Source organism: Vanessa tameamea, chromosome 8, assembly GCF_037043105.1.
Source record: "Vanessa tameamea isolate UH-Manoa-2023 chromosome 8, ilVanTame1 primary haplotype, whole genome shotgun sequence".
NCBI lineage: Eukaryota > Metazoa > Arthropoda > Insecta > Lepidoptera > Nymphalidae > Vanessa > Vanessa tameamea.
Window position 1 is genome coordinate 10519727 of NC_087316.1, and position 11020 is coordinate 10530746.

Consider the following 11020-nt stretch of genomic DNA (forward strand, 5'->3'; position numbering starts at 1 on the left):
CGTAGATGTGCAGAAAATTAAAGAGGATTCTTGATTGCAATTTACTAAATTGTTACGATTTAACAAAGAATTAATTTTAGAGAGTGGAGCTATGGCTGTATACCAAAAGTAAATGTGAAACGTGCGAACAGACGTCGTCAGTTTACAATGAAATTAAATCAATACAAAACCTGTCATAGGTTTCGAAATTTATAAAAATCTGTTGAATAAACGCGAAGTTTCGCGTGCGACCCAGTAGTATACTTTATTCAAGTAGGTATAATATGATATTTTGTATGAGTGAATAATACGGCTTACTTCAATCTAACGTCTACAGATAACGTAATTTATCTTACGATATTATGTCAATATACATTAACCAGTGCTGCCATTCATTAAAATAGTAAATTTCAACGATTTCATATATTTTTTAAGTTTCCAATGGTTTTAATTAATATAATTTTGAACTGTCTGCGCAAAATAGTGTTGTATGTTCTGTGGACGATTAACCTTATAACAAAATACGAAGGTAAGTTTCCGATAATGGAGGTGATTAATAATTCAAATCAGGTATTATCCTGGAAGACAATAATGATGGGAAATAGCCATTTAAGCAGATATACTAATTTCAAATCATTCAATGACAAAAGTAATGGTGATATAAGAAGTTTTTAAAAATAAAAATTATTTATTGCATGAAAACGAGTTTTATTTTTACCCAAATATATAATATCATACGTAACGTAACTAATTTTTAATTTCATTTATTTTTTAGTTATAATTTTTTTGTTTTGCTCTTTTCTCGGGTCGCGTATGTGTCTGTGGCCTTAACAATATTTTATTTCAAATTTTTGTTCTTACATTTGAATACATTATGTCATGTTTGACTTAAAACTTTAACTTTGATAAAATTCCTTCTAATCAGCTGCTATCATGTGATATTAATAATCTTAATAATAAATTTAAATGATCCCATAAAAACTTAAAATATCTTTTATTTAATTTATATGTAGAGTCACGTGTTCCATTCAGCCTTCTTGTCTGTCAATCTCGATTGAATAGCTTTTGTTTCTTAATAATGATGATGGATGTGATGAAAGCCTAAGAAATATTATTACTCAAATCTAGTAAATTATAATTCTACTAAACTATATTTTAATAATTCATCATAAAAGGTACTTAACTAATACTAGTAAAGTTGAGTCTAAAAATATTCAGATGCTGTACTTGTATTGTATGTTTCTGTAATAATAGAAAATGTAACTGTATAATTATAAATTACCTAATATTTAGATAAGTAGTGGAGAAATAAAACAAAATATAAAATGTACCAAATATATTAATCTCTTACTTAAGGTGTTCAAGTAATTAATTGTGATTTCCTTAAAACAATTATTTAATAACATTACAAGTATTAATGTGACAATATTATATTTAAAAACCAACCAATTACGCGCACATTAAAACATAATTATACATAGTTTTGATTAATATATCAATATAATTATATGAATACTGTATAATAATGTGCGTAGAAAAATGGCAAAAATGAACTTATCAATTTAGACATAATAAATTAAAAAATCGTACTTGCTTAATTTTTATGTATAAAAAAGTATTATTAAAATACGCCTTGACGTAAAATATCGAATGCCTTCTGTACGTTGCCAGTGATTTCTTCAGCCGGTCTGTTTGTCGTTATTAACCAAGTACTGCCGCTTGTGCCGCTTTCGAATGCCGTTATAAGACCTTGGACAGCCGAATCTACGCTGTAAAATAAAATACACGTAAATACAAACATTCGATAAGTTATTTTGTAGATTATTATAATGAATGCCTGCTTGATCTAGTTGATCTAGTTGCTTCTCATAAGGCTGAAGATCCCGAGTTTATTGATTTTTTGGCTGATTGGCTGATTTTACACTGACTCACTAAAACCAGAACGAAACAGCCACAAAAAAATATTTCGCCAAAACTAACAAGTTTTCTTGCCATACAATTAATTTTAAAATTTTAAACCTTTAAGTACCCTATTCGTTCTATGAAGTTGAAGTTAACGAAACCTACGCTCATTATAAAATATTCGATATGATTACGATACATATTTGAAAATCAGTGTAATGATAAACACAATTCACATCCTAACTGGTGTATTGACGGAGTAATTAATGTTTTATATTTCTTACAGTGATAATGGCTCATGTGTTTATATGACTCCTGTGGTAGCTGAGATATACAATACAAACAATAATACAATGTTATCTGAAATATGACACTGACAAGCAACGATTGTTCGAGTGACTTTTAAATGCTATTCTATGAACACTTCTGTTATTATCGTGCTGACAGTACATAAATACCTAGATTGGATGATATTTTTTGTATCGTAGGCTATTACGTCAAAAGCGATTGATTTGTTTTAGTTATTAGTTTAATTTTTTATACTATTTTATTTATTTGCACATTTTTCAATATCTGGTATTCAATATGGAAACATTACGCTTAGTTATTTATTATTGAATTAAAAACTACCACAGGTTCGGAAAAGAAAATACCCTGACCTGAGAAGAACCGGTGGAACGAGCGTTATAGAATTATCGATGGTATTATTCACGAATGTTAGGCTTCTCGTCTTCAAGTAAGATGATCACAGTTAAGATACACTTCTATAATATTTAATAAACTTAGTAGATGGGATCATCAAGTCTTCATTGGTATAGGTCTAAGTTTTACACGATAGTAAAACCTACTAAAAATCCATAATGTTGCTCAAAATTCGATACTTTGACAGATCAAAACTCAATGCAGTATATGTTTGGGAAAAACGTAGTGGCGCTTAGAAGGTCAGCTTTTTTAACACAATTTAGACTAAATAAAAAAACTATTAGTTATCGATTCAAAACACCTATTTAAAAATATGCTTAACTTAAGTGAGAAGGTTGCCACAACCCCCAAAATTCAACGAAATTAAATAAAATTTAAAATTAAATAAAAGATAGTGTTTAAATAACTGTTTTACCTTTGCCTAGGAAAGTGCTGCAATGCAACAATTATTTTCTCTTCTAATTCCTCGTCAATACATCCAACTCCTCGTAATAAATTAGTATCGGTGATACCGAAACAAATTGTTAGAACACGGACGTCTGTTCGTGAATAATTTTCTTCCTTCTGCAATGTGGATTTCAAGAAAATATATTAGTATGAAATATATAAATATATATATAACTATATATAAAACACTATTCAAATAAGATCAAAAACTAAGGACAAAAAACGTATCTAAACAATTCTTACTCGTATAAAACTGATATGACTAAATTTTTTAACGAAATTGGACCTGATGTTAACCAATAGCTGATAATTCGATTGGCTGTTGTTTAACGTCATAATTATGATGTTGAAAGTATGATTACATCTTATTGCCTAGGATGATCTCATTCGGAGCACAAGAATTACAAGGTGCTTCTATTTCCAGCATACGTAATTATTAAACAAGTAGACATAACATTATACTGAGTAATACTTTAAAGCCGAGATGGCCCAGTGGTTAGAACGCGTGCATCTTAACCGATGATTTCGGGTTAAAACCCAGGCAGGCACCACTGAATTTACATGTGCTTAATTTGTTTATAATTCATCTCGTGCTCGGCGGTGAAGGAAAACATCGTGAGGAAACCTGCATGTGTCTAATTTCAACGAAATTCTGCCACATGTGTATTCCACCAACCCGCATTGGAGCAGCGTGGTGGAATATGCTCCATACCTTCTCCTCAACGGGAGAGGAGGCCTTAGCCCAGCAGTGGGAAATTTACAGGCTGATTATGTTTTATTATTTATGTAATACTTTATTATAGCTGCATACTTCAGACATAGCTTGGACACTAATGTTAATGTTAACGCAAGATACGTGAGACGCAGATAGAGATGCAAAATTATAAAAAATGCTACTTACGCCTAAACAATTGCTAAATTGTAACACAGCGCTCTTCGTTGCACTGTAGACGGGCAGGATATGGCTTTGTATCAGAGCTACGATTGATGAGATATTGATGATCGTACCCCCCTTGCCATCTTTGTCTTTTCTCATCCATTTATATGCTTTCAAAGAACCAATTATTAGCGCCGTCTAAAAAAAACAATATATAAATTTAATATGATATCTGTATATAATACTAACTATGAATTATATGAAAAATAAAACCTATCCAACTAAAGCATTTGCCAAAAATATGTCACCATAATCTTCATTTTAGACGATAACTTGTACTTTGTAAAAAAAAATTGAGCCTGTTCTTTTTGAACATTGTATTCCATTATTTGAACTAAATCTTGACTGACCATGAGATTTGAAATTTGAATTTTTTTTAACTTTAACATTTATTCGTATTTTAGTCCTGTCGAAACACTTAAACGTTTAAAGCATAATAATATTACATCACAAAAATATTGCTCTTGCAAAATTTTCCTTAAAAATATATTAAATTCTATAAACTCTATCAGATAAGTTCGAGTTAAAATATCTATAAGTGCTTATTAAATATCATATTATCTCACTAAGCCACTTGATTCTAAACCACTATAATATATAATAATCCTCTAAGCAAGGACGCAGTTAGAATTATATATTTCATACTATATAATTTGTCTGAGTTGATACATCCTTGTATTTTTATTACATAGTTTTTTTTTTTTTTACTTTTATATACTTTTAATTAGATAGTTATTTAAATTTTATTTAAATAGTTTTCAAATAAGGTTAAGATGTTGATTGTTTTCTTTTTGTGCATGCCGTGTTCTTCTTTAAGTAATTGTGACACTTAGAATATAATTTTACTTTGTTATATTATATTATTATAATCAGTGTACACATTGTTGAAGAACCAAATAAAATAAAATAAATACTTCTTATGTTTTTATGTAATTGAAAACATTATTAAATTTCTTTGATATTGAAAATGTTGTAGTTAGGTTGGTAGGACCAATCTTGGCCTCACCAAGTTTTTGGTAATTTGCTCTCATAATTTATATCATTGGTTTATTATTAAAGGGCTTTGTGTGACCATTGTATTTTCGATTTTTTAATCAAAATAGTAATACTTTGTTTGTATTGACTTTCCGGCTTCAAGGGTGGATGAACCAGTGCAACTATGGACACATGGTAGATCACATCTTAGTGTCTAAGATTGTTGGCATGTTGCGTTGCCAATGTCGGTAGTAACCACTTAACTCTCAGTCAGCCCTCTACTAAAGTTGTTCTCGACGGTGACGGAAAACGTCGTTAGGAAAACTTATGTGTCGAAAAACTTGTCAAAGAATAAGCTAAAATGATTTTTTTTTTCCTTAAGCAAAGAGAAAACTTTTTTGAGAAGAGGAGGTCTTTCCCGAAAAGTTAGACATTTTCAAACAGTTTTACGCTTTGGTTAACTTGTTACCTTTATAATTGCGTCTAAGATATTATTAATGTAATAGATTTTTTAACCTTATTTACTAAAAGTGAATCCAATGCTACTCAACAGAAGAATAAATATCCTGATAAGAAAATTGAAGGAGGAATCTAAGCAGGTCAAGTTCGCGCGCAAATGGCTAAACAGTCACCATCTGCCGCTAAAAATGGAGATCAAATAACTAAAAATAAAATATATAATAGAATTTTAGCTCCTAGTACGAATAGAAAAGATGGATCTGATCCATTGTCAATGGATTATCTAAATTTTCAATATGTATTATTTCCGACACTGAAACCTAGGTTTCTATTAATAGCTAGTTAAACCCGGCCACGATTCGCTGTAGCTAAGTTAGGTAATAGAAAATTAAAAGTAACTAAAAATATTGTAGCCTACACATAGGTATAACTGAAATATACTATATATTCAACAGAATATTTTGCGCGGTGCTCTGTCGTTTCTTGGTAATCTTTGCTTAATAGGAATTGAAAATGATAAGTGTTTTGTACGGAAAACGGATGGACGATATTTTTATTTTTCATTTTCTGGATTACTGTAAAACGACACATTTAGGTAGGCGATGTGTTCACCTTGTATTCTTATGAGTATTCATTTAATAACAGCTGTTACCGGATTCATGCAGACAAAACGAAAACAACGACGATAATTAAATACTCAAACGTTATACTTCATCAATTATTACGATTTTTCCGTATAGATTAACGTATAGTTTCTAGAACTACGTGTTAAATTAATCTATGCTTTGGCGCATTTTAAATTACTTTAATTAATTACATTTTTTAGATTAATCAATTAAATTTCAAGGAACAACAACTAATTACATATTAAAGAACATTTTTAATACAATTTAGACTCATTCGTATATTTAGTTAATAAATATCGTACTTTGAAAATGAAGATTCTAGAACGTTAATGTCGCCATATTTAACTTTTTTACTTCCGAAAGGGAAAAAATGCACTACTATTTACTCTCTTAAATATGATGTTCTGCGTCTTTCCGGATAATAATATCTCAGGAAATTATGTGCATTATAATTTTATTATATTTTATGTAGATATAAAAATTAAGAAATCATTTCACACGTGTTAAAGAAAGTCATTCTGAAGACAATTTCACTGTTTTGTAACGCATTTTTGTAATCATTATATTAAATTCTTGATGTAATTATATTTTTATTCTATTTGCATATTCAATTGTTTAGGATTTAGAAAACTATATATACATATATATGGGGTTTTATTATTAAATAGAAATAATTTCAAGCAAATTTATACATGTAAAACAATTTGACATGATTTAATTCAGTATTGATAACGTTTTGGTACCTACTCTACTTTCTCTAGCAAAAAATAAATTTTATTATACTGTTACATTAAAAAATATTTTTATAATTTTAACCTTTTTTAAAATTATATAAAACGTCACAAAAGTGTCAATTCGTTAAAATCCGTGCCGTTAACCCATTTCCCACTTCCCATATATCGGTATTGCTAGCCCAATACATCATTTTGGCATTTTCTTTGAATTTAAATAATAAAATAAATTACATTTATTTTATCAGTGCAGTGAAATAATTAGTACAATTGAATTTTATTGTCTAATTCGTTTGCTATATTTGTCTAGAAGTCATTTCGCATCGTTTCAGATTAATTTATTAGCTGTCATCCAATAAAGGGTTAGTATTTGTATGGAAATGTCGGAAATTTATTATGACAGATTTATTTTGCCTTATAATTGGCTTTTATTAAATAAAATAATTATTTCTTTGATTTAAATATGGATATAATTCCTATTTAATTTTGGTGGTGATGCTGGCCACACTCCCGCACCTTTCAAAGTTTCAAGAACTTTCGATTTCGTTCTTTTTGCATTTTTACATCTTCGGTTTAACACCGAATTCAAACTTCAAATTCGATATTCTGAATATATCGGTGAGTTACCTTAATAGTTGAGTTTCTTAATTTGTGATTGATTATTACTTCAGTGCTTTAACAGCATATATCTTTTCAGAATATATATATAATGGAGTTTTGAAGTTTGATAAAAACTTTATGCAACATATTTCTACCGACCTTCAAAAATTGTAAGTCTTTAATTCTTGTTTTTGCTTAAATGCGTTGGTTTGCAATTTAGAAAGCCGTAGTCATGTTTAATTTGTGATTTATAGTGATTTTTGAACTATTGGAATGATTCTCCGGAGTTGAAATCGTCATTTAAAGTAAGCAGGATTTTAAACCTCCAAAAGGTAAATTACTGCTTACATCCCTCGTTAAAGGTATTTATCTCTTGGTTATTTACTTGATTATTGAACCTGTATATTTCGTATTGCAGGTTTTTTTTTTTTTTACCCATCATATGGATTTGAAATATTAAGTGTGGACGGCTGCAGTTTCCTGGTTGAGTGTGTCCAGATAGCTGTTCTTGCAACTCCAAGGATGGCATGTCTGTTCCCTTAGCTATAATCAATATCCACATGTAGCTGGAAATTTGGTGATGTACCCACTTTAATTTTTTTATACAAACTTAGTTACACCGGCCTGGCGAACGGTGTATTAAATAATTAAATATCTTTAAATCGTCAGTGGCGCCTAAATGTTAATATTTAATAAGAGAAATTATAATGCATTAAATTTTCAAACATTCCTTTTATCTCAAGTGACCCACGCTGAGACTAACTGGCATATATTTTTTAAATTATCTATAGTACAAAAGCTGAAACTAAACTTATTGTAAGATTTATAAATGTTGGTTTCTACAATTAAATAGTTATATAACAAAACTGTTTTCTTCAAATCCATACCCGCAGAAAAAGGTAACGATATATTCGATTTTCTTATTCTGACACTGTGTTCGTAAGTCCAATAATTTTAAACACTCGTTGTTTACAAAAGAAAGAAAAAAACATTTTCCTAAGTAATTAACAGTCAATGTATAATTATGCTAATATTCAAACAACAATGCTCCCTCTAAGAATAAAACTATTTTATTAGGATTCAAAAATTGCAATTTTTAAATTTTCATCCAACAAATACTTTAATTATTATTATTTTATCGCGTTGAATGCATCAGTTTATCATTGTAACATGCACTCAAAGTAAAATTTATTAAACATCAAAAAGAGTTTTACGTTACGACGACCCAAAAAAAGAGAAAAATTAACAGCACTGCTAGACGATCAATTTGATTAGACTTTTAAAACCGGCCGTAAGTTGATGACCGTGTATGGCATATTAATCTTAAGAAACTTGAAAGTTAAGAAATTAAGGACGTACCACATTGACAGCTATTTCCTTCTCGTAAATATTTGGCCCATCATTCATGAGTCCAGCATTATTTATAACAACGTCGATATAACCAAATTGTTTTGTTGCTTCATCGAAAGCGGAATCCAAATCGGTTGTAACGTCACACTTTATAAATAATATTTTACCAGCCCCATATTTGTCGTTTAATTCCTCTTGTAACTCTTCTCCTGCGGCCGTATTTACATCTAGTACAGCTATGTGCTGAAAACAAATTATGTTTTAAATAAATTAAATTGTGTATTACTTTAAATATTAAATGTCGTCGAACAAATGACCCAATTACAAAAAATTTTTTTCATGTACAGTCAGAGTAAGAAAACCTTCGTCAGTTTTCAAATTCATTCCTTTATCAAGTCGTAAACTCTTAGCACCTTTTGAATCTAAGGCACTAAAGAGACAACTGCATATAAAATTAAACTAACATAGTATTATAACTTGGTTCAAAATTGTGTAACATCTTTGAATTACGGCTAGTGTCATATCAACATAAAAACTTTTTTATAGCCTAATCAGTCATTACAATTTTTAAATTAGATATGATATCTTCTACTGAATTATCAAAGTCTGTCAGTGTCATATATTTTCTTGCAATATCTTGCTTTATTTCGCGTTTATAATATTAGTAGGAAGTAGGATTACTACTATGCACTCTCTTTTATAAGAGACAAGACAATGTCCTAATCTCCGATGTTACGCGAGCATTCGCGAAGGAGGTGTAGTGAATAGTTGGTAATTGTCATACCAATTGACGGCTTCTTCTTATTATTATTATAGATTTTAAACGCTATTATACTCTTTGCTAGATGCGACTAATAATGACATTGCGACGCAATATGTCATACTCAATCGGTAAAGCAGGTTATCGCTCATACTGAGCACACGAAAATAGATCTTAAGCTGACGAACCTTTTCTTACCTCGACTGTACTTAAACTAAAAAGGCTGCTTAGAATACTTTTGTATTCAAGATTATGTTGAAGTTGCTCACACCGGTTCGAAATATAGATTGCACTAAGAACCCGGTTATAACTTTTTTATACGGAATTAATAACACGGCAATTTTAACAATATTCCTGTCTGAAAATCAACAAAAATTAAATCCATACTTTTTACCAGACTATGGCGAAGCAAAAATGATGGTTATGATTTTTATAATTGAGCTGATCAGCGCAGCGCCGTTTGATTGAAAAATTGAAGAATCCTCCAGTTATTTCTCCACTGTTCAGTCAACTGGATATAAACAACATGCATAGATTTTTCAATAAAAAAAACCATCAATTTGATATGTTTTTAGTATTATTTCAGACAAGCTTTTTTTTATAAAACAATAGGTACGCTAACGGGCAAATGGGCCATGATCATGGTGCATCATCACCATCGCCTTAAAATTCCTACTATGGCCCAAATTATGGGTCCATAAAACTGGTTTGTGTGCGTTATAAAAACGCTAATAGAACAAAAAATGCCAAATAATGGGATCCAGAAATGTTTCCATCAATCCGTTTTTTTTTTTTTATTTAAAAATATCTGAAGCTATATATTTTGTTTTCAAGGGTATAATTACAAAAATAATTATATTATTGAAAACAATGCATTAATAATATTACATTATTAAACAAAACCAAAAAATTACCAAATTACCATTAAAGTTTAATTAAAATATATGTATATACTTAAAATACACACACTTTATTTTTGATCCTTCTATAGCAGAGTAAACTAAAAATTCTTTATAGTAACTGTAATCCACACATAGCGTAACTCAAATTTTGGACACGGCTTAATAATACAGTTAATAACGTAGGGAACTGAAATCTATAAATTCAATTGAATTTAAATAAATAAAATGAAATTAAATATACCTTAGCGCCCTTTTTCGCTAAAGCGCGGGTCACGCCAGCGCCGATGCCGGTCGCGGCACCAGTTATCAAAAAAACTTTGTTTTCTACATTCATGACGTCCGTTCCCCACAGCGCTCGCTTACAACTGTTCGTACTTCGATTGGGGCAGCGCAAGGATGTAAATGGTATACGCTTACGACACACGCAGGATGACTGACTACTAAATCGTTTGCAGTTATGATAACGTGTTAGTTTGCTGACTTCGATTAGTCAGTCCATGCGTTAGAATTTGTCTCGGATTAGTCATTTTAAAAAATTAATCTTATGATTAATATCATATCATATATCATATATTATTGATTATTATCATAGGCGCTATTTTATAATATACCTAAGTTACAATACTAAAAATCTTTAATCGAGTTTTTAT

At 29.8% G+C, this 11020-nt stretch overlaps 1 protein-coding gene across 1 annotated transcript; it reads right to left on the reverse strand.

Moving 5' to 3' along the window:
• Positions 1–1568: 1568 nt before the first annotated feature.
• Positions 1569–10817, reverse strand: LOC113399784 (15-hydroxyprostaglandin dehydrogenase [NAD(+)]-like). The gene is made up of 5 exons (XM_026639020.2): positions 10612–10817; positions 8718–8951; positions 3932–4105; positions 2999–3147; positions 1569–1748 (listed from the first exon to the last, which is right to left on the reverse strand). The coding sequence occupies exons 1-5, from the start codon at positions 10702–10704 to the stop codon at positions 1601–1603; spliced, it is 798 nt and encodes a 265-aa protein (XP_026494805.1). The 5' UTR covers positions 10705–10817; the 3' UTR covers positions 1569–1600.
• Positions 10818–11020: the final 203 nt, after the last annotated feature.